Source organism: Pagrus pagrus (genome assembly GCF_965226575.1).
Source record: "Pagrus pagrus genome assembly, chromosome: 16".
Classification (NCBI taxonomy): Eukaryota; Metazoa; Chordata; class Actinopteri; order Spariformes; family Sparidae; genus Pagrus; species Pagrus pagrus.
Window position 1 is genome coordinate 4,364,035 of NC_140200.1, and position 25,126 is coordinate 4,389,160.

Here is a 25,126-nt window from a genome sequence, read left to right on the forward strand (position 1 = left end):
CAGGGATCAAACGCCATCCCTCTTCTCCACTCTCTCATTAAGACGGAAAACCCGAGCGCCGCCATCCGATCTGTCTCCATTTTTCCTCAAAGGAGTCTAACTTGAAAGATCTGCGCCTGTCGGATTTACAATGGTGGGCGAGTGGTGTTTACTGAGACGCGGCCTTGCCAGAAACAACAGTCAAAGAAAATAAATGGAGCCTGCCTAGTGTTTCCACAGGAGTAAGGAAATATGGAGCGAGACTTGTGCCTTGCTGTTTGGTAATTAGTACCTAAACATCCCTGTCCTTGGATCCCATCGCTCACATCCAACATTTCTGCAAGCTGGATAATATACAGTGGAGCATTAACGTCAAACACGTCTGGTCATGGGGCCTGGCACGCCACATTAATCTGTTATTACACTCCCAGTGGATCTACCAGTCGCTGGCCTTGGCTTGGCCACCATAGCGTAGCGCGAGAGTCCATATAGGCTGACAGGGACTCACACACACAGCGCACTTCTGTAGCCAGGGTTAGTAAACCTTTTCAGCTCAGGCATAAATTGTCTAAATTGAGTCTTGCTTTGAGACCTGAGCTGATTAAAACAAACTGGTGCGTTTGACGTGTGAGGACCCACCAGAAACAGACCTGTGATCCAATTAAGGGCCAGACCCATAGTTTAAGAAATACTGCCGTGCAGACCTCAATGTTCCTTTAGCTGCTGCTTACCATAGATATTGTACCCAGGAGACATACGCATATGTTTCAGCCCGAGGTGAGGTTTGCTTTTAACTCATACTGTCCCGTTATTTTAGTAGAAACCTCTTATCCAGGTCCTTTAGCTGCGATAGATGCAGAAAAAGGGCTTCATTCGGTGTGTAATCTCATACGCCTGATTTTTTTCACAATCCAAACAAAGATGGTAGCCAGAAATATATGTCCTCAATTTGTACAACATGAACCAAACTTAAAATATTCTTTGAGAACTGAGGAAATACCCTCAGGAAGAGTAAGTTTTGTTAAAATACCTCCTGTGTTCCTTTTGGATCAAGTAGCTTTGTGACTTGAATGTAATGTTAAAGAGGTCATGTTATGCTTTTTGGGTTTTTGCCATTCCTTTATTGTGTAATGTAGCGTTTTTGTGCATGTAAAAGGTCTGTGAAGGGAAAAAGCCCAGAGTCCACACCAGAGGGAGTTACTCTCTCCCACAGAAAACACTGCTCCTGCACTGCCTGAAGCCTGGTTTAGAGTCGAGCCTTTACTTCCGTAACTTATGTGTGTCACTATGTAACAGGAGTTATACAAACATATATATTTATTATAAAATATATAGTCAGTCAGCAGACATACAGCTGTTGCTGCTGTAATGGTGTTACTTTAGATCACACTACCTTGCTCGGCATGACCCGCCCTACTCTGCCTCTGATTGGCTACATCCTGCCCGCTAAGTAAAGCGCATGTGCAACTCTTACCAAAGATTGAACAGAGGCGAGATGTCTCACTCTGTGGCTAAAACGGAGCGTTCAAGACACAGTGTGAAAAGGGATGCTGCAGCGATGCACCGTATGAGAAAAAAAAAAAGTTTTTTGAAAATTAAAGTATGTAAACCTATTCTACAAGGACCCCCAAATAAAAGTATGAACCTGAAAATTAGCATAATATGACCTCTTTAATACATAAATAAATATGTATTTAAATTATACATGTAAATTGCTACAAATTGTCACTTAGCGCCCCTTTATGTGCCTGACACGCAAAATGTTCAGGTTTACTTCTTGGTCTAGCTCACTGAACCTAAAAAAGAAGAAAGAGTCATCACAGAGTTTCGCTTTGGTGCCAGACATATTGAAGTCTATGGGAGATGCATAGAGAAACACTAAAACGCATCACATCTATGTCATATGACTTCTGATGAAGAAATGGCAACACAAACTGAAAGAAAACACTGCAGAGAATAACAGTACGTTGTTCGTCCCTCGATTTCATTTTCACTGTTCGAAGTGTTATTGCAGTCTGATCGGCGATGTTCGGTCGGACCAGCCTCGTTCGGTCAAGACATTATAAGCCCTGTCGATCATTTGGAAAAAACAGTGGTTAAAAACTATGAAAAGTAAAAAGTAGAAAGTCATAGCTCGCTTGAGTAAAACTAAAGATATTGTGTTAAAATATGACTTTGGTAAAAGTCAACCCATTCAAAAGTCTTAAAATATCTGATATTAAATTTTAAGTATCAAAAGTAGTTACAATATGTAAGTATCAAAATTACAAAGTAAATAAATATATTTTTTACATGTGTACTGTATACTGTGGGTGAGCTGATTATTGGCCTGAATGATTATTATGATATCATTTTGTGCATAATTCTTGATTATTGCAATGCACTACTTTGGATCTGATACTAGTAAAGGAAGTTATCAAATAAAAGTAGTGGAGTGAAAAGGTGCCTCTGAAGATTTGTGGAGTGTTGTAAAGTGAGTGAGCAGCAGAAAATGGAAATACTTAAAAGTAAAGTGCACGTATCTCAAAATTGTAGCCTGCTTCAGTGCAGCACTTGAGTGAATGTGAATGCAGGCCCACAAAAACAAATGTTAAAGCTCACTGTAAAAAGGGGAATAAAGCAGAGTGATCGCTCAGGTTTGAGTCGGAGGTGATGTCACTGCATAGCAGACAGGAAGCAAACGGACGTGCAGTTAACTCAAAGCAAGTTTACACCCTCCAATCACCATTTGCTGTCATTCCTGTCGCTGGGTAATGACCGACATGTGACATCAACACTGTCCAACTGAGAAGGCGACAGCTGAGGTTCAACAGGCCTGAGAGGGAAGTGTCTAATCAGAGCCGGGCCGACATCGACAGAAACCATGTCATAACAGGAGATCATGTTCAAACGGGGAGACAGAGCTGTGGAAGACGAGTCCTCATCTCTTCCACTCGGAGACAGAAAGCATCTTAGAGAGTATCAAATTCTCAGCAGGTCCCCCAGCCCTCCTCCGCTCGCCTGCCCATGGAGGTTTGAGTGACTTGTGGTGAAGCTTGATGGGGATTATTGATCTGCCTGGCGCGCGCCTGCGGTTTCGGCGTAAGACTGACGACCTCACCAGAGAGAGTTCTTGGCACTCACCGGGCCCTGTCTTAGATCAGTGGTAGAGCCGTGTGGAGGCTGGGACAGGCCTGTCCTGGCCTTCGAGTGTGGACTGTCTGAGCTTGGAGCCAGGTGATCAAGACATTTTTCTGTGTATTTAAATAATCAGGACCAAATTTAGGCAGAAGATAACAATAAACATATCTGATTGGCTTTTTTGGAGAGGAGTAGTTGAAATGAGTAACCATGTCTGCAGACAGCAGAGCCTGAGGGTATTTAGGCTCTTGGATTTACTGGTTTGGGTTTCTGTTCCAGTTGTGGACCACATGAAATAATCCATGGTCACTGGAGAAGGATGTGGACACCGTGCTAATTATGTGAGATGATGATGTCAGGTATTGATACCTACTAGTGAGCCAGAACTTTTCCCTTCTACGCCGTGTTCCAATGTATATAACCACACTGTGGTGACCACACTCGCTATACGACCACACTCACATCCACATGTCGGACATGTCTGGATCCTCAGCAGCCCTCACACATCCGCACTGTCAGCCGGGCGCTCACTTTATCATTCATAGTTGTAAATCATCGCTTCGCCTGCAGGAAACACGCAGCATTTTATTTTCCAGTCATAAACCATAAAACCTGCCTCTAACACGAGTTATGATCCTCAGAGACCGAGAGGATGAATGTCTAAAGCAGAACCAGACACGATGGCGGGCATCCTTCATCCCTCCTCTTTTTTTTTTTTTTTCGCCTGGCATGCCCATGTGGCTATGGTCGCGTGGTGGATTTTCCAAAAAGCCCCGACATGATCCAAATGTCACCAGGGTTGTTTGTCATTCAGCCGTGAACTGGATCTCTGTGACTGCGCTGAATTACCAGTCCGTTAGTTCTCAATTAACACTCGCCTGATAAAGTTTTAACAGCCCTTCATCTGACAGGAAGAACACATAGGGCTCCTTCATGCCTGGTTTCAGCCAAAGATGGGGCCCCTCCCCAAATTTTTTAAATTTTATTGCCTGGCTGAAACCTATGGAAAAAGGCCTGTTTTGCATGAATATTTGGCTGAGAGCGGACGTTTATCCTGTCTTATGTTCTGTACACTCAGTCGCGCTGCAACAGTTTGCCATTTTTTGACAGTTGAGATCCAGTGTATAATTTGAAACACTGACATGAAGCGGAGGCCTTGGACAAAGAAGCCTTTTGTTTGTGTGTTTGGTCGCTGTCCATGGTCCTGACACTCGCATTTTCACAGTAATTCCCTTTTTTTTTTTTTTTGTCAGGCGGTGTGGCCAGTATCAGATTGCATAATCCGAAGCGGCAGAGCTCATTTAATGTAGGCCTTTTAGGTTTCATAAGTGCACTTTTCTCTTTTTTTCTTTGCAGTTTTTTTATTTTGCAGCAAATGGTTTCATGGAATCAAATGTTTCCAAATCAGGCTAAAGACACAGGCGCGCTTTAATCTGGTGATGAATGGCTTCTGGTGCTCGCCTCACAACCTACCCTGCCTGTGAGGTTCTGGGGCTGCTGCCTGGATGCAGCTCGCCTGCCAATTTATCATTTCTTTTATTTCAGGTCAAAAGACAAGTCGCCGTTTAAAAACCTTTAAAACTTTTCATATCTGACATTCATTTGCGGCGCAAAGGCTTAAATCTATGGAGACAAAATGTGGGGTGTTGGAACTTTAGCAGGAGTACCACTAACATAATAAGCGCTACTTTGGCCACATCCAGCCTGGCTTCGCCTGCATGGAACACCAGTTGGGTGGGCCCCTCACCCCGGTCCCTATGGTTAAATAAAAAAGCCACTAGAGTGCGCCAAAGTACACAGTTATTGTTGACTCAGTTTGAAACTCTCCTGGCCCCCGGGAGGAGGGATTGCTCAATTACAATCAGACCAAATTAAGATCAATCATGTTTGACTTTATTGGACACGAGCTCAGAGATGGGTTTCCTCTGAGACGTTAAGGTGGCCCGTTCATTGAGCTCGGATGACATCAGATTAGAGAGGTTCAGGGAGGTCATGCTGATTCGACACGCTGGAGAGTCCCCTGCCCCGAGTTTATCTGCGGACTAAATGAGAAATCAAGATGCGTGCATTCCGGTTCGAGGGCAAAAAAGTTGCACACAGACACACACAAGCACACACAGCCCTGTTAGTGGAGACGGAAACATAGGCAGAGATATACAGCTCTGTGAGTGCTATGGGACCCTTGAGGATCACTTCCCGCCTGCGCTGCTCCTCTGAAACGTTTCGCAGAGGTCGAGTAAACAATCGTGTTGGGCTGTCAGCTGTGTGTTTGTGTTTGTGTGTGCACAGTCATCTGAATAGAGTGGTTTTGTCTCCTCATAAACCCCCGTTGTGTATTCCTCTCTGATTGGATAATATGAGGCAGAGAGCGCAGACTTCTTGCTGACTTACAACCTGGTATAAAAATCAAGCGTGCATCATCACTGGCATCATGTTCAACCACCAGATTTAACAGGGACAAAAACTCGATACCAGCCCTCGCTGCTGCTGTCTCTCTCGTGCATGGAGGACATTATGCTAATTTCTCTGGGTGTCTGCTCCTCCGGAGTTCATTATTATAATTGCTAGACATGGCTGAGAATGCTGCGAACGTGAACCTGAAACCAGCGGGAGCTTTTTTTTCCATGCAATCTATATTCAGGGAAATCCCGAGAATGTTCCCAATCTGAACCTTAAAAAAACACATGGCATGGTGTAGCTCGCCCTCTCTCTTCTCTCTCTCTCTTTCAGCATGCGGACGTGTGTGTGTGCGCACACACTTAGATTGGCTCTATTATGTCTTGGAATAATGTAAAACAGCTTCCCTGGTTCTCCCTGTCTCTGTTCCTGTCTCCATCTCTCTGGTTTCCCACTGTACCTTTGAAATGAAGCCATGGCAGTGGCAGTGGCAGTAGTAGTCTGGCTGAGCGTGCCGGGGCCCCCAGCCCGCCTTAGTCCCCCGTCCAAAGACAATGTTGGTGCAGACAGAGCGGCAGACCAGAGGTGACACCGCTAAATGTGCTTCCTACGCGCAACACGCTCGGAGACCTGCTTGTTAACTGTTTCAGAAAAAAGATTAAACAAGTGATGACGCTGCTAAATGTTCTCGGAGAATCAGTGGGGGCCCAGTGCACAAGGGAATCCAACACAAATATCCATTACATTATATTCCGATACATTAACCTTTCTAAATTAAAGACACTCTTTAAAGTTTAATTATCTCATTAAGTTCATTCAGGTATAATTTGTTAAAGTCAGGCAGAAGTCAGGCAGCTCCAAGGGGACATCTCTTTGCTAGCCACCGTTAGCTGATTAGCTCATGATACATTAGCCGTGGAGCTAAGTGGCCCTACACTTTGCTTGGACCAAGGCCTCAGAGGGTCAGCTCAACTGGGCTTAGCAGCCTGACCACAGGACCAATGGAGGTGAGTTTGAAGACAGGGGGGTACAGTACAGAGGCGATTTACAGTGGCTCTGACCAGGACTGTGACTCCGGGGATGAGAGGAAACAGCAGGCAGTGATGGGAGAAACCAAGACTGTTTTGGTGAATTTGATTTAGTTCATGTTGAGTTTGAAAAAAGAGAGAAACTTGAATTCAGAATATTTTTTCTGCTTGGTAAGGGTCAATGTTTTTTTTTAAAAATACCTAAAATTATCAACAGAATGTGAGGTTTTGACGTCTATGTACTGTGTTGCTACTAAATTTAAGCATGTTAACCAGCTAGCCCAGTCCAAAGCTCCTGTGCTAGCGGTGTAAACACCAACACTGCCCTGGCTCCCAGTCTGGATTACTAGCTGCTAACTGACATGACTAGCCAACAGCTTGCAGCAGTTAGTGGTTTCCCGGCGGTTAGTGACATGCTACATGTTTTGAGTAACACACATTGCACATTTAAACTTCAACCTTGCCAGAAATTGAAATTGCTCCCTTAAAGCACTTTAAAAGGTCAAAATAACTGAATATGTAAATATTATTTATGTCGTCTACATCACTGACAAGTCACTTCTCAGTGTTTGTAAACTTTGAGCTTTCACAACACACTTGTGTAATTATCATATTCAACCAGGCTGAACCTGTTGTGCTGTTTTAAAGTATGCAAGGAAACACTAAGGAAAAGGAAATGTTCCCCCTTCAAGCAGATGAACACTTCTGCACATCATTCATTAAGTCACACACAAACACATTGTTGAGTGGAGAGGGACTTCGAACAACAGGAAAATCTAAATACTGGATAATCACACGTCTATTTCCTTTTTTAATATTGAACAAAATTAAGCTTCAGCGAAAAGAGGAGATTAAGAGGGAACATTAAGTTACAAAATTCCTATTTTATTCTTAAAATAAACAAAATGTACAATCACAATGCCAATTTCACTCACTGTTGTCAGGTCTGTTTGTCCCTTTAAAAAAAAAAAAGATGATCTTTACGAAATGTACCAGTAAAAAATCTAACAGAGTCTCCGTTAGTTTCAATTTCCTGACAAGTGTTCATGAGAGAAGAAGCATCAAAATAGACAATAACAAGTAAACTTTACATAAGAGCAGGGTACGGTACTGTTCCTGGATATCATACATGTTGATCATTAAATAATACAAAGGTTTCTGAAGACGGTTCGTACGCAACATTTAACCAAAGCAAAGAAAAAAGGATGAACCTCTGGTTTTCAGGAGAGAAAAAACAAAAAAAACAAAAAACAACACACAACACAAACAAAAGCAGATGAGGACAAAATGGGATGTCAGTGCTGCATTGATGTGTAAACAGTTTTTAAAAGAGCATTTCCTGTTCAAAGTTTGGAAAGAGAGGAGCAGATTAAATGAATTACAACAGATGTGCATAGTTACTATGGAGACGTTGAATAAATCTGTGGAAAAAAGCTATAAAATCACAACAATCTAAAAGGTTTTTATTTGCTTTCTTATGTTACACTGTAACAGCAAAAAGACTTTTGGGCTGAAGCAGTCGGGGAAATGTAGTGTGACATGTTCAATTCCATTAGCTGAGTTCAGAACATCCTCTGCAGAGACTGGGAAAGAGGCACTGCGTGCAAACCTTCAATGAAAAGCTTGAAGTCTGATCCTTTGGACAGGGCCGTGTTTTTCTCAGCTTTTTCAAATTGGGTTATTATATTACCTACATGCACTGAATATCATATTGTATGAAAGCAAAAAAAAAAGAGTCTTTTTTCAAACAAATACCAACTGCCTTGTGAGATCAGATTCGACTCCAATGTAAATGGCTTGTTTGGCCAAGTGTTATCCATTCTGTGTGTGTGTGTGTAGGTGTGTGTGTGTGTGTGTGTGTGACTCCAGTGGCGTTATATCTACACTGAGGACCAAAACCACGAGCCCTGCTGGCAGCCAGCCGCAAGTGCTGCTAGAAATAAAACAAGAAATAAGTGCTTTATGAAACAAACATACACAAGTCTCCCATATTTTTTGGTTAACCAGTTTGCTGCCAGCAGCTGCTTCCAATCACCTCGGTTTTTTGCACACTTTTTTTTTTTTTTTGAAATCTCACATAGTAATTTCAAAATTGGAAAATATCAGACCTCCCCCCCTCATACTGGTGCCACAGAGATTTTTAGAGCACGGCACTGGTTAGTGAGGTCGATACAGATCTATTTGGAAAACCATGACAACAGAAGCAAAAAAAAAAAAAAAAAAAAGGAAAATAAATAAATGTCTGAAGGAATGTCACAGTCTCTTTTGTCTTTAACTGTGATATGTCCTTTTCAATCTCAGAGACTGAAAGAAAAAGAATGCAAAAAAAACAAACAAACAAGAAAGTACCCGTGTGTGTCACGCACCGAGACACACTTTTTCAAAGCTATCTCTTGCGCATGATATGAAAGCTATTATAAACTTGGCATGTTTTCCCTATAATCTTGACAGAGCATTCAGCCGGACTGGAAATGAAAAAACAAACAAAAAAAAAAACAATTCTGTGTGGACTTCGATTATTCCAGTCCTGAGGAGTTCACATATAAAATAACTGAACCTTAAAAGTCTGACCTTCTGCTTTGGAGTGCACTCGCGGCACCACGAGGCACGGCACCGCCATAATTATCTTTGGACTACACGTCAGTTTGTATATAAATGTACCATTTCTTATTTGGACAAGAGAATACATACGTATTTGTGTGCATGTCAGACGAGACAAACTGAAGAAATCAAGCAGAAATTTCCCCAACGGATAATTATTTTCCCCCATTGAAGCTCTCTGTCATGGGATGTTGCCAAGAGGCACAAAACGAGTTATTGCTCAATAAATACCAAAGGTTTAATTCCAAGCCAAATGTGTGTCAACGCCTTGCGTGGATGTTGGGCTCTTAATGTGTGGAGCAGTTATACTGAAAGTTACACCAGAAGAAACATGTTGCAATACTCTTTGGAAATAACATTTCATATTCAAAACCATTTATATCTTTGGGCACTACAAAAAAAAACAATTAAACCTCTCACTCTCTTAAATTACCTATCAAAAAACATTTTAACTTAGTCATATAGATGCATCAAAAATATTCAGATTACACTTCTTTGACTCAAGTTTCAAATACAATACATAATTTATGGCTTTATAAGTTAAAACTAAGACAACGCCTCAATCTACATCACCGTTTCACCCACAATATACAAGTTAAATTAATCGGTTTTAAAGCAAATTTACTGTCCATACCACTTAAGGTAACATATGTGTTACTCTCATCACTTGCTACTCAGTGCCTAACTTGCATCTTGATATTGTCGTAGTACAAAAACATGCTCTGCAAAAAGCCTTATTGAAATACAAACACTATACAAAAGAGGCAGTCTTTTACAAATATTGTCGAAGCATCCCTTAGCTCGTGGATTATAATAAAACTGAAATAAAGTCTCATCCACTTGGGCCTAGTAAAATCGTCTTTCTCTTTATTGCTGTGAGAATGACTTCCTTTGTAGTGCCTTGGTCAAAACACATTCCAGGAAGACAAGTCCGTACAAGTCCGGTCTTTTTTCTTTCTTTTTTTTTTTTTATCTCAACCTTAATTTCCAAGCAAAAGGAAGAGATAGCTGATGAGAGCTCAAAAATCCCCTTTTCAATAAAAAAAAAAGGTTTTGTGCTTTCAAACCATGACATCAGTTGACTTCCAATCTCCACCTCCTGGGCTTTTTCTTCAATATGGCCTCCACACTGCTTCATCCATGCGGCCTCCGGGGTTGAGAACAGTCGGGGAGTTACTGTGGCTCCCGTCGCCGTCCACCCCTCCCTCCGTCTGGCTGGGCAGGTTAGGGTTCACCAGGGAGGTGCCCGTGGAGGCGCTAGTGCAAGGCGGGATCATCCGGGAGGGCGAACGATCCCCGCCGGGAACCATGGAGAACTGGTACGAGCCGGACGAGGCCCCGTAGTAGAGATACGGCGTGCTGCTGGTCTGGAAGGGTCCGCTCTGGCTCTGGGTGGAGCCCGGGTAAGGAGGTGGAAGGTAGGTGTGGTAGTGGGCGCTGCCCAGCGACATGCCCGTGGTGACGGGCGGGGTGTAGGTGAATGTGGCCGGGTAGTGCATCCGAGGGCTGGAGAAGCGGCTCTCTGTGAGGGAGGAGAGGCCCGGGAACTGACGATCGAACTGACCGGGGAATGGGCTCAGGTCAGAAGAACCTACAGACACACACATGAAAACAGTTCATCAGGATAGTTTGACATCGACAGTGCAGCAGATATTATCATGCACGCCTAAATAATTACACTTCCTCTTAACAGTTTGTCTGTTTTAATTATGTGAATTGTGGCTTTGGACTCTTAAACTATTTAGCACTTTGTCTTGTTGAGTAATTGAATCTGAACAAATAAGTCCCCTGAGAAATGAAACAGTAGTAAAATTGAATTGTATGTGATCAAATATTTCGAGCCAGATATGTGTATTAACTCGTTTAGAGAACACTTGTGCTGATGGATTTTTGCGGGCACAGTTATGAAAAGCATTTTCCTCTAAATATTATTATATTCATCAACTTCGTCCAGAGCTGTTTTTCACTTCAGCTCTCGAGTTTTTGATAAAGTTAACAAACACATCACTCAAGTCCCACGCATGCAATATGTTTACGCCTCTGCATATTTATGTTTCTCCGTGTGTGTGTTGGCGCATGTTCATGTGTTTATGCATGCAAACGTGTGTGTGTGTGTGTGTGTGTGTGTGTGTGTGTGCAAACGGTGTGGGTGGGTGTGCGAGGAGAGGGGTGTGTGTGTGTGTGTGTGTGAATACTGTATGCACGTAAAAAAAAGCAGTTGGGATGAATCAGGAGCTGCACATGTGGAAACACTTTGAGCAGAAACAGTTTCCATGAGATCCATAATGAGGCAGGGCTGAGCTCTGATGTGGCTCCTCTCCTCGCCTCCCATCGGCTCCAGCGTGTGTGTGTATGTGTGTGTCCGTGTGCGCGCGCGAAGAGCGAGTGAGAGAGCGAGCTGAGAAGGAGCCGCTCCATCTCACCCTTCGTTCCTCTCTTCGCTTCATCCCTTAAAAAATACCCAAAAACCACTAACTGGCTGCGGCGAGCTTCGCGCTGGGCGCAGAGTTTAAGGAGAATAGGAGGTCCTCCCCCTCCCTCGCTCTCCCTCCCTCCCCGTCTCCTCTCAGTGGTTTAGTCCAGCCATGGTGCTCTTATCATAAATCACCAGGCGTCTTCCGTGTCACCATGTCTGCTGCGAGAGGACAGGGGGTGGCGGAGAAAGAGGGAGGGGGGGGGGGTGCAGTGTTTATGTGCAGGGAGGAATTGCGAAGCCGATTTTGTCGCTAGCGTCAGATAGCATATGCTGCCAATTAAAGGCCTTTAAACTTCCTCTTTCCACAAGATCCGTTTGATTCTAATAGAAATAGTAGGTGATTGTCTTCGCTGTGGAGGAGCAGTGTGATCTCAGACATGACCGGCACTGTTCAATAAACTCCTGACTCCTGCTTTTAACATTTGGACCTATTTTAGTGCTCAAAGGGGCCCTGTGATGATGAGCCAGATCGAACTTTATTAGTTTAAATGAAACCAGAGTGGAGCATTGTCTAAATATTTGGAAGGTTTCTACAAAGTCTTGATCTTCACTTCCGAATTAGGTGTTTTACTTCACTGATGAACTTTTGCGACAGCTTTTAAGCAACTGTAACATTTCAACACATGAGCTGGATTGTGTAAAGGTGTGTGTGGAGGGTGGTGGGGAGGGAGGGGGGGCGTAGAGTTTGTGCTGGAGCATCCATATCAGCTTCTGCTTGTACTTGTCGGTATGTTCTGTGGCTGGATACTGTTACAGAGGAGCCTGGCGAGGTGTCAACATGATCTCCAGAGATCTGAGAGCCTTAGTCACATCACTTAGGAGGCATTAAATGCTCGAGGTGTGCAAGTGGGCAAAGACGGGAGGCGAGTGTTTTTGGGGCCTGTGTTTATGCGTGTGGACGTGCTCGCACATGCACGCGTGTCACTTTGAGAACAAAGCCCGACGCTCGTGAGATGAAAGCTGAAGGGAAAGACCAAACTAATCCAAGTTGACAAGGCAGCTGGCTGGATTTTAAACCCTTTCTAATGCAGAGTCACACGGCCGCGTCGCGTAATCACTCACCCTTTGCTCGGGGCACACACGCGCACACGCGCACACACACACACACACACACACACAGAGGAGGGTGTAGTACGTAAGCACAAGAAAACAGAAGGGGAAAAAAAAGGGTAGAAAAAAAACTCACATGGCAGTGAGTCAAACAGGTGTACGGGGGAGAAACTTGTCTGGCGGCGTGTAGGGAGTTTAAAGGAGCTTTCACATCGGGGGGAAAAACAGAGACAAATTGGAACACAGATGCTGCCGTTACGACAAACAGACTGGCTAATGCAATTACCCAGAATTCCTTGTGAGAGTGGTGCATTGCTATAAAGACACTTTATTTGTCAGTCACGAGCCTGTTATTATCCCTGGGCCTGTTATTACCCATACTCCTCTGAGATCAAAGGCTTGGAGCGGGGAAAAAAGGAAACAATCGTTTCTTTTCCTTCCACTGTCATCCACGCCATCCAAACCGCTCTCTGGGGAGACAGTCGGACTCTGACAACATGCCTCGCTCCTCATGTTAATTTGAGAATGAGCTAATAGCAGCACGCTTCCTGTAAATAATAAGATAAAGTTTTTTTTTTTATTTTGCAGCCTGTCTCTGTTTCTGAGCTTGTGTGCATGCTTGTCTGTCTTTCTCTTTTCCTCTTCCCTCCACCTATCGCGTCAGAAAATGTATCATCTGGGTTGTTTGTGGCAGTTTAGGCAGTCGTGATGGGATGAGGAGGCATGGTGGTTTCACACAGTGGCAGAGTAATGGTTCTACCTGGCAATCGTCTAGGCACGTCACTGATGGCAGGCAGGCCCGTGCCTCGGCTGGAGGAGAGGGGGGTGGTGGAGTGGACTGAGGGGGACGCCATGGGACTCAGGTAGGACGGGTACGTCTGTTCATACGACCAGGGAGGAGAGGACTGGGACTGACGAGGGTCTGATGGGGAGAAATGGAGCGAGGGAGGGAAAGGAGGAAGGAGAAAAAAAAAGCCCAGAAAGACATATAAAGAGAAAAAACAGACAGGAGAAGAAAAGAAAGAATAATTACCAAAGGCCGGTCAGCTGGTTCAAATGTTCTGTGAATAACATTCACAACAACTGCAGACATTATTAGTGTCTCTGTTTCTCTGTGCTTATGTTTAGAGGTAAGTATCAGTTGGGCGCGTTATGCAACATCCTCCATAATGACACATCTAATGTTTACCTTCGCAGAGAAGATCTTCCTGTTTGCCTTATAAAACATTGTGCTTGCAGCTGAGGCACAGAGAGCCTTGCTGGCACACACCCAGGGTGTAAACACACCAGCAGACAACCACGAAAATAACTGCTGCACACACTTTATTGTGTACGTCTGTGCTGCTCACTCGCACGGGGCACCAAAGTTTGGGGGCTATTTTTATTATGTGCTATGATGAAATTCGTGAACAAGTGTACGGTGATTTACTATCTCTAATTCAGTGATTCCCAAACAGCAGTCGCAAGGGGAAGTACCGAAAGATTGTAGAGTTGCTCAACAAATTTGAAAGAAAAAAATATAACGTATAAATATGTATGGGTGGCCCAACCTACTCATTGCTGTGAAGTAAGAATTCAAAAGCAATCAAACTGACCTAATCATTTATATTTAAATTGTATGTAAACATTATAAAAACAATATTGACTTTTACATAATCAGAAGTGTTCAATAATATCCGGTTTAAGAATCAATTCAAAACACATCAGGAACATGACGGGTGGAGCTGGTGAAGGGGCACTTGGGTTGATCTGACAGGGCTGTGGGGTTATGTCAGTTAAAAGTTTGGGAACCACTTCTCTAATCAGAGCTACACTTGGGTATAAAAGTTCAAGTCCAACCCAGTGTAGAAAACCCTCCACTCTCTGCCACGGTCACGTTGTTTAACCATCCCTAAAATGATCCGCTAAGTAACACTACAAAGCCGTGCCATGGAGTAACTAAGAGAGAGCTAAATGACGAGCTGTGACGAGCCTCCAGAGGTGTGGGCGATCAGGTAGCAGCCATCCCCAACCATGAGAGATGGTGTTACCTTCTTGGATGCTGATTGATAGGGCTGATGGAGTAGAGGAAGACAGACGATCTCAGAGGCGATGTAAGATACTGTACTGGGCGTTCTGTGGTCCCATTAGGACGTGTCCAGTCGGGGGTTTGATATTTCACTTAACAAACAGTAAAAATTGCCTAGTCCGATGCTTATTCAGTGATAGACTTTTGGACACTGTTCAGAAATGTCTGGTGCACGGATGTTTCTACTCTTTAAATGAATTCTTTAGCAATGGTATGTTTGGATTTTCAGTTTGACGACACCTAACGAGGGCGAATGCTTGTCTCTTCTGAGAATCCGGTGCTCACCTGTTATCTGCGTCTGTCCCTGCGGGTTGAAGGAGTTGGCCACTGGGTTGAGAGTCGGCCGGGGGCCTTGAGTGGGAACGGTCACCCTCACCCTCATCCTCTCCAGCTCACTCAGGCGGTCTGAGAAGAGACCAGTCTTGGGAGGGTCCTCCAGTTTCTGACGATGCCCTGCGGTCACAGAAAAAAACCCAGCATTTTATTGGTGAGGACTTGCACCAGACATTCATGAGTTTCTGCAATAAAACCGATTTTATTTGATAACAGTTTTAATTACTGCTGTGATGTTGCATGCAAACGTGACAAGCAGCTCACTGACGGCTCTCAGCTCTGTATGAGTAATTTGTTTGCCGTTTTCTCGGCACACTGTTTGTCTGCTATCCTTTATAATAATCTAAATTTAATGACTCAGTTCCTCTGTGTGCCGTGGCTCACTTGGTAAACAGAGTTTGTGCTCCTAAACAAAGAGTAGGGAAGAGAGGCTTTGGGGAATGGGATGCTACATCCTGCTAATTAACAAAAGGCAATTACCTCGTATCACATTGCATGAGCGAAAAAAAGAGAGAGTTCAGACTGGGTGATACCGAGAGTGAGAAGTTGCATGTACACTTAGTTATAACCTGAGGCTTCTTCCTCAGGTAAACACAGGCTCTCACGCCATCGCCCCATTATCCCCACAGGAGTCGTAACCTATGCCAAATATATTTTTATCCGTTCCTTTCCTGCATTCCTCTGCCGATAATTTTACACCCTTTATATCCCTGATTCTATTCTCATCGCACTTTCAGGCTGGTAACTCTAGACACTGTACACACATTGCAAACACAAGCAAAAAAGACAATGTGTCACTTGCTCCACCTGAGTTGGCCCATTTCTATCCCGTCAGCGCTGTCAGCCCAGTAGTAGGAACCACTGAAAAAACCTACCCAGGTGTAGACTATAGTTAAGCAAAATGGTGGATTAAAAAGAGAGGCTTGTATACACACAGTCCTTTTTAGCACTGACACAGGCCTGTGTCAGTGCGTCTGTCTGGTCTTGCACTGGTTCCCCTGTAAAGGCGGTAAAGTAAATATCAAACAGAGGGGAGTAGAAACTCCTGCTGTGCTTGGCAGACCTCCAGCTGGCTCAGACAGAAACAGCGAGCTACTTCAGAATCCTGCCCAACCTGCCTGCGCTGCGAAACAAAGGCCTATCACTACACCTATAGAACCAGGTGGGTCTCATGGAGGGAGAGGAGAGGAGGGGAGGAGAGTTCTCATCAGAAAAATTTGTCTTATTTAAGATCAAAGCCAAGAGAAAACTGCATCACAGGACGTCCTTGTTGGGCTAACACTCTGACATGTGTAAATGCTAAACGACAATGAAATAATCCTCCTCATCCTCTGAGTAATACTTTTCCACTACTGCGTGAAAAAATGTGTCAGAAATGCTTTAATAAACCATCTGACTCTTCACAACAAATGAATTTATTCTGGAACAACTGTCTGGCTCCTCTCCTCTGCAGTGACTTGAGAATGGCGGCAGTGAAAGCGCAGCCAGTGACAGTCAGACAGACCATGATTTTTATTAGGATGACGTTAGCTGACTGGCATCATACGGTTCAAAATAAATAGGCAATCTCATCATCGGCTACTTTACATAGTTGCTTTGGAACCTCGAGTAATATCGGCTACTTAAAAACCTCAGCTTATTGAAGTTTTTCTTTTTGCTTTATAACATAATTCGTGGCCATATTTCATTAATAATATTTCTCCATCGTTCCTGTGGATAATTTGTGCCTCTTGCTGGCATTCCTCATCTCTCTGCGCAAGCTGTGCCCAGTCAATCATAGCGTTTCCATTTTCAACAGACCGAATTTCTATTCTAAAAAAGCCTCGGGACACAGTGCGGCCTTTGTGCACAGCCCCGTCTCCTAGTGATGGGAATAAATAGCAATGGGAGACCGAGGGAGATGAAGGGAGACAGAAGGGGGACAGGCGCGAGGGGGAGGAGGCGCATGGAGAGGAAGAGACCCTGATGACCAGTAAATTAAGAGCTCTGGATGGGTCCGAACCAGTCAGGAGAGACACGAGTGCTGAGGAGTGCTGAGCAGGGAGAACAGCGAATGGTGAAATAGTTAGAGAGGGTTGAGGATTTTGATGTCTTTGAGGAAGATCGTAAAAAAACACAGGCAGATATTTACATCTATATTTAAGGAGATAAAGATAGTTCTGATCCACGTTATGAGTGAACCCTCTGTCACTGGGCACGTTTACTTATTGTCACAATTTCAGTTGCCCCCAGTGCCCACAAACCTATGGATGCAACCCATTTTAAAAGGAAACCAATGTATTTTTCTCCTATAGAAACGCAGCATGTCAACCACCACATTAAGGTCCAATTTACACTCCAAACAGCCAGACCTCAAGTCCATTAGTTTAGCGGGCCTTGACAGTAAATACAGTTTTTTCATGACTTAATTACACCTTTTAGAGGACAACTGTTGCCAAACACAAGACGTCTCAGCTGTTTTATCGGAACCCTAGCAGGGCGGAGGAATGAGCCGGGGGTATTTAAAGGAGCGGGAAAGGCGGATGATTTCACTGCCGTAGGGAAAGTCCCTGAGATTCCCATCATCCCTGTGAAAACAGCGGAGATTTTCGATAGCGCCTGCCACTTCCCTGCCCAGCCAGCGGCCGGAAACATGGACAGATTCAGACCAGATGTGAACAACTTGCGCACACACACACACGGAAACACACATACAGTTAGAAACACACAAGAGTGGACGTATGCAAACTCACGTCTGCGTATGCAATCATGCACATTTTGCACACATGGATCATGCATACACCCTCGCACATGGACATAAGGTACGGGCTCACACACGCACACCCACAAACGCTAAAAAAGCTTAATAATGATTAGATAACACCTCTATAGATAGTATCTCTAATCACACAGTTGCACACTGATCCTAGAATAGTATTATTACAGCCGTCCCAGAGACATAAGTCTGGATTCAACTCGCCCCTGCTGATCTGATAACAGTAAGTAAGAGCAAGTAGGCAAACAGAATATAAGTCCTCTGTAATTAATGGCAGCATTAGATTGGATCTGAGCCTGAGCACGGAGATCTTTGATGGATGGTTAGATGTCCTGGCTGAAAATACTCCTAAAATAGCCAAGTTTTTTTTTCGATAGGGAATGGTTTGTGCTGATGAATCATGACAAGGGCACCAGTGTGCTTTGAAAAAAAAAAAAAAAAAAAAAAAAAAGAAAACTGTTTCCGAGGGCTAAAAAGTTCAAAGGAATAATTTTTGGAAAATATCCTCATTTGGTTTCTTGCTGAGAGTAAGATGAGAAGATACCACTTTCATGTCTGCACGGTAAATATGGAGCTACAGCCAGCAGCTAGCTAGCTTAGCCTAACATAGAGGCTGGAAACAAGGGGAAACAGTAACAGTTAGCTAAACAGAAGAAAATGTGTCACAATCAAGGCCTAACGTGTTAATTAGTGCCCTCTTGATGGCCCCTATGGTAGATAACATATGATAAAGTGTACCGCATACAGCTGGTGCCATTTTTATTTTTTCCGCCCCTGCCCCTCAAGCATCCTGAATCTGCCACTGCACTCGGCCATTCCTCGCTTTCAGTCTTCATGCTAAGCTAACATCTCCTGGCTTCATTCTTACAGTACAGACATGAGATTGGATTCTCATGTCTCAACAAGAAGATGTTTCCAAAATGTTGATTTATTCCTTTAAACGAACCTCCTCCCCCTCAGCAACATCAAGTTTCAACTATCAACTGACACATCAGTAGGAAATTCTCCTGCCTTCTGCCTGACTAAGTAACACGTGAGGAGAAATGCGGAGCGCCAGCAAATCCTGAATAAATGGGATAATTTATAAATTTGGTGTCACGTCATGCCCCCTAAGCCCTTCAGTCTGGTTTATGATCACCGGGTGCGATTGGATGAATGCATCTTTGGGGCTGATTCAGAAAAACCCCCCATGCTCGTGGAGCCTGAGTTGAATCAGCCAGTCTGTGTTTGTGTGTGTGTGTCTAATGTGTGTGTGTGTGTGTGTGTGTGTGTGTGTGTCAGTCATCTCATGGTGGAACAGCCAGTAAAAGTGGATGAATGAATACACTGGCTCCATATTTCACTTTTTTATTTGGAGCCCTCACAGTGGCCATGTTGTTTTTGTGAGCGGTCAGAAACAATGAATTATTTCAGGTGGCAATCTGAAGCTGGCAGAGCGTGGCTCGAAAGAGGAAAAGCGCTGAGTGGGTGACAGCCAGGCGCCCGTCTACCATGGGGGTCTGGTGTAAAGGGGAAGAAGAGGGATGAAGGATGGAGGGAGGGAGGGAGGAGATATAAAAAAAAAAAAAGTACAGAAAAAAGGAGAGAACAGAAGAAGAAGAAGAAGAAGTGAAAAAGAGTGAAGAGAGAGGAGGTGTGGAAGATGAGGCTGCGAGCAAAAAGGAGAGAAGGAGACGGAGAGAAAAGGGGGAGCCAGGCTGTCGTGGAGCGCTGCCAGCCGTCTGTGTGGTCCATGCGTTCCAGCCTGGAGGAAGCAAGCCAGGCAAGGGAAGGGCACACACACACACACACACACACACACACACACACACACACACACACACACACACACACACACACACTGTTTCGTTCACACACAGACATACACAATGATCCCCAAAGGCGAAACATTTATTGAACACAAAAACACATTATATACACACTTTGTATGATATCGTACAAAGTTTAACCGCGCACGCACACGTATACACACACACACACACACACACACACCGTTTGGCTTGTGTGTGGTTTTAGGACGGGCTCCCTCTGCACCTCTCCGCTCGCATTAAAGTGTTTTGATTCAGAACAGAGGAGAACAAATCCCTCCAAGATGTTTTTTTTTTTTTGCAGCAGCAGCTCGGGGGCCAGCCATCTCCAGCCTCCTTTTTTCTTAATCTTTGTCTCTTTTTATGATTCACTTTCTGCTTCTTTATTCTGCTGTCTCTCTCTCCCAATGAATGATTTTGTGTTTTGTGTTGTAAAGGCCTTGGCACCTCTTCAAGGAACTTCATAAGACATTCAACTGACTGACTGCCTCTGGAAAAGCCTGCAGTCTTTTTTTCTTCTCTTCTCTGTTTTCCCCCTCTCCTCCTCCCTCCCTCCCTCCTCCCTCCCTCTTTTCATTCCTTTTCCTCCTGATGTTTGGGTGAGTTTTATTTGTCCGGCTCCCATTGTTAAAAGCTGCTTTGAATAGGGCAGCATTAGTTAGGTGTGGGCGTGTGTCTGTCTGTATGTTTTGAGTCTCCTGATATCACTTTTTATTACCTGGACGCTCTCCAAAGGTATATTCAAATTTTGCGGACACGTTGCTTGATGCAGTCACTGATAAGGAATGATAATCCCGAGACATAAAGGGGCCTCGTATTTCTTTACATACTTCAAGGAAATGAAATAAAAGCTGGCTGACATCATCTAAATAGTGTGGTACAATGTAATTATCATCTGTGAGAATCTTTTAACACATAAGCTTAAACGACTGCTGTAAGAAACAAAGCCCAGGCCTTACAGCACGGTAAACAGCAACCCTAGACGTGCATGTAATGGCATGTGTGCGTGATGACACGCTTCAGAAGTCTTTTGGTGTCATCACGACAGAGGTGTTAATGAGGGCATCTCACTTACTCAGACTGTTACAAGCCTGACAGCACTGAAGATGGCAGTCTTTTCAAAGGCTTTTCATAAGAAGTAGCCTTGCAACCATTCCGGTTAGGTTAGTTAGGTGTGTGGGTGTGTTGTCTGAGTGCAGGTGAGCGAGTGTGTTCTCCACTGATCCATGTGTGGTACGCCACAAGGCTCAGTCTGAGGTTTACAATTGTTTTGTTTGTTTACGAGGTACATCATTCATAAATACAATATTATGTGTCATCTTTATGCACCCTTTATTGATTAAGACATGGCCATAATAGCAATCTTGTCACTCTCATTAACATGATGTAAGGTGCAATATGTAAGGATTCTGGTTTAAAACTAAAAATATTATTGAAATTATCAACAGACTTTGAAGAAATAAGAGTTATCTCAAAGAATTGTGTTGCAGAGGTGTCCACTGAAGTTAGCATGCTAACCAGCTAGCCCAAGCCTGTCCTTTCTTGCAATACCACTCCGAGCCACCAGTGCAGTATGCTAGCTGCAAAGCAAAATGAGCAAACTAACTGTAGCTACAGTTAGCAGCAGTTAGCAGTTTCTCTAGTAAAAAATAAATAAAAAAAAAAAAGATGTTTGGAAAATGAACTCAAGAGGAGGTCGGTTCTGATCATATCGCACCTTTAAGTGCTGCATGTGCGAACATTTCTTGAGGCTACATGACAATAAATCATAGATTACACCCCGAATAACCTTGGTTGTCTGTCAACAAATGCTATACCTGTGGCTAGGAATCTGGAACTCCTCATTTTAATTACCTTGTGAGTAACATACCACGCTTCAAACTATGTGCTTTTGGCTAAATGCATCACGAAGACATAGCGTCCTTTACGGGTGCGGTTTAGGTGTGACTTCCAGCGACATGGCAGTTGCTAAAAAGGTTAGTGTCAATGCTACTGGCATCAGAACTGGAGAGCATATGTAATTTAAAGAAAAGTAAAAAAAAAACTGCTTAACCAAAAGTTATGGAATCAGAAGGTTTTGTTGAAATCCGTAGTTTTTGTGTAATCCTGCTGACAAACCAACCAACCAACCAACCAACCAACCTACCAACAAACCAACCAACAAACAAACAAACCAACCAACAACCCAACCGACCGACCAACCAATTGACCAACCAACTGACCAACCGACCAACCAACCAACCAACAAACAAACCAATGGACACAGGCGAAAACCTCCTTGGCGGAGGTAATTATCCTCTCCTGACCTTGAGAAAGTAATCTATTGCTTTAATTTAATTCCATTTCCACTATTGTAACTTATTTCATTTGAGTTTAGTGTTTCTATCTCTTGATTTTTAGTTGTTCCAAAGTGCAGAAGCAAGAATCTTAACAAATTCAAAAATGTGCAATCGCATTAGCCCTATCTTTCCTTTATCCTTATTTGCTCATTACGTCCGAGGCTAAATTAGATCTATGCCCAGAAATACATCTATCAAGCTGTCAACTTGTCAACGTCTATATCAGTAACTGGAGGCGACTAGAATTCCAGAGAAGCCAGAGAAACTTAGACTCGCCACATCCGATCAACTTTTATGTCCCTTTTAATTCAATTTCCAGCCTACAATCAGCCATTCATCAGGTTATCTTCTAGTGTCATTTTTTATTTAACTTAAATTTTCCCTTTTGTGTGTATATTAATGTATTAATGAACAGATTTGCGTGTTCCTCTGTGAAGCACTTTGTAGCTTGTTTTGAAAAATGCAATACAAATAAAGTTCCTGTTATCACGACAGCTACGAGTTTGAATGTATACAGCAGCAGATCTGCCACAGCACTGTTCCTATGTGTGTGAGTGTGAGTATGTGTGTGTCGCAGGAAGAGTTTGGCTTGGCAGCACAGGTCTCCTGAACCACTAATATTGTCTGCAGGCCTGTAAGTAACCAGGGCCTCCTCACCAGACTTGTTAACACCCTGACCAAAATCGAACCAAAACACGACCCTGTCCCCAAGCCCAGAACCCCCCAGACCCGGCGGCTTCGAGCACCAGAGAGCAGAGACAGTCCTGACCGCTAACCTCCACCACTGACACACAACACACACACGTCACACACACACCACTCAGTTATGCACAATAACCACCCGAATATGCCACAGCAAGACACAGTATGTGTGACGCCACAATGGTTTTTGTCACCTCCTGTGTTTGTCTGTCATCAATTAACTATAATGAGAACAGTGGGTTTGGACAGAAAGCCTAGTATATTGTGTTATTACGGCTTGGCTATTATCACTCAGGAAGTTTGTCTCAGCTGGCCGCAGCCACCGTCAGGAGCAGCTGAAAGGAGACAGAACCACCTATAAAAGCCTATTGGTTTAAACAACCACTCCCTGTCTATTAGCTCAAAATGACATTTAATGAGGTCTATTAGCTCTGCTGCAAATCAGCGCTGTGGCTACACTAGACTAATGACGCCAATAACACACACTCTGCTCTCTGCAAAACATGTCATGTGAGCGAACACATGCAGACGCAGGCGCTAGACGACAGACACACATGCATTAACAATCATATCTACATGCGCGAACACACATGCCTACACGCATGAACACATGCATGGACGTGCGCACACTTGCTGAGTTGTTGGTACAGTGGCAAACCACAGAGTAACCAAGAGCTGTCAAGCGATTAAGCACAATGCGAGCCGCAGAAACCGAGTTAGCCTCCCGCTAATAACACAGTGGCCAGAGGGACCTGACTAACCACTTACCATAACCAAACACACACACACACACACAGACACACACACATTGTAAACCTCTGAGGAAAAATCGTACCACAGATCTTTAAACTAGGCCCTCGCTGATACTCGTCACTCTGACCACGCAATTAATTAGCAAAATCCGAGCGCCACAGATCAGAGATATGAGCCCTGTTTATTCACGGGTGGTCTTAACTTTAAACCCCCCCACCCCCCACCCCCCACCCCACACTCATATTAGATGAGGAACCGCTGTGGAAATGACATCCCTCAGGAAGACTCATATGGCTACCATAAGGCTCATCAAACACGCCAACACAAAACGTCCTTCCTGAGACACCCACAACCAGGCGAGTCATTAACAGGGAGCAAAAACTGTGATGACAGTGTGAAAAAAAGATCAATAAAATCATAGAGAATGGTTATTATTGTTAGCTTTTACCAGCCCGTGTTGAAATCAAGTGTTATTGTCAGCTTCATTTCTAGAAGCGACCCTGTGTTTTTACAGAGAAGGGCCACAGAGTGCCAGTGTATGTCAGGCTTAAGACAGCCCACTGTTCTTTCTCCGCATGTCTCCGTGTGGACCCCTCCCTGTAGGGGCCCGCTGTACCACAGGCCTCCTAATTACCCACTCGTTTAACACAAAATAGAGCTGTAATGGCCGACAAAGCCCCCCACCTCCATGTGTCAATGAAGCGTTCACAGATAGAATCACAGTTTTGGAGACAGCCGGTGCTCTGAGCTCCGAGTCGCTCCGTGCTGAAAACCCGGAGGAGGGGAGGCGCGGTTGAGAGGGCACATGTGTGTTTTGCCACCCTCCGACCTCAGCTTAATGACCCCTGAGAGGGAGACGTGTTCTGGCTGCAGTTTTTGGGTAAATTACACCGGCGCTGCAATTCTGGCCACTTAACAGCAAAGTAAAGAAGTTCAGGGGGTTACGTATGATGACATACTCTTTATTGCTTAAATTGCTGTCCTGAGACTGAAGTTGTAACAAGCAGACTTGAACTTTAAAATTGTGTCTCAGACCACTAATTGGGCAAAGACAAAGGGAGTAATAATACATGAAAGTGTTAAGTTTCTTCACCACGCCAGAATCCCTTCACCTGAGATCAGGTAGTGCTGCTTTTTGTCGAGTTTAGCGGACTCAATCTCACGTGTCCAGGTTTCCGGGAAGGCTTCCTGGACTGCAGATCTCGGACTGCAGCTTTGTTGAGACCAAACCGGGGCTTTTTCTAAACAAATTCTCCCCCGACTCCCATCTGCTCGCCACCAAATAACAGGACTTGTTTGAAAAGTCATCTGACGGGGGACAGCAGATGCACAGGAAATGCTTTTGATCAAACAAGATGGCTCGGGAGCAAGGAGGGATGGAAGGGGAAAAAAGTGGGTGTGAGCGCGAGTACATGTGCGTTTGACGACAAGCATGTGCCTTTGTTTTAGGGTGCGTGTTGATGAACGCTGAATGTTGAGAGGCGTTTTTTGGCACCACGAGCAGGTTTCCTACAACGGAGACTGATGGTGGTAGTAATCCTACTGTCTCCCGGCTCCTCTGTGTCTCTGCGCGCCCTGGTGCCATATGTGACGGGGCAGGCGGGCTGGCGGGTTGTTTGTGATGTGATATTGTTCATTGAGACGCCATGAGATGAGAATATGTTTTTTTTATGAATAGGGAGGAGGGATGGGGAAACAGCTGCATGCCAGACCAGTT

At 44.2% G+C, this 25,126-nt stretch overlaps 1 protein-coding gene across 2 annotated transcripts in view; it reads right to left on the reverse strand.

Annotated features, from left to right (window-relative positions):
- Positions 1-7,469: 7,469 nt before the first annotated feature.
- runx2b (RUNX family transcription factor 2b) overlaps positions 7,470-25,126 on the reverse strand; it is a 41,511-nt gene continuing 23,854 nt past the window's right edge. For both annotated transcript variants that reach the window (XM_084377941.1, XM_084377942.1), the window contains 3 exons: positions 15,005-15,172; positions 13,412-13,573; positions 7,470-10,716 (listed from right to left, as the gene is read on the reverse strand). In XM_084377941.1, coding sequence (XP_084234067.1) covers positions 10,238-10,716; positions 13,412-13,573; positions 15,005-15,172 — 809 coding nt within the window. In that variant the 3' untranslated portion in view covers positions 7,470-10,237. The remainder of the gene's footprint in view (positions 10,717-13,411; positions 13,574-15,004; positions 15,173-25,126) is intronic.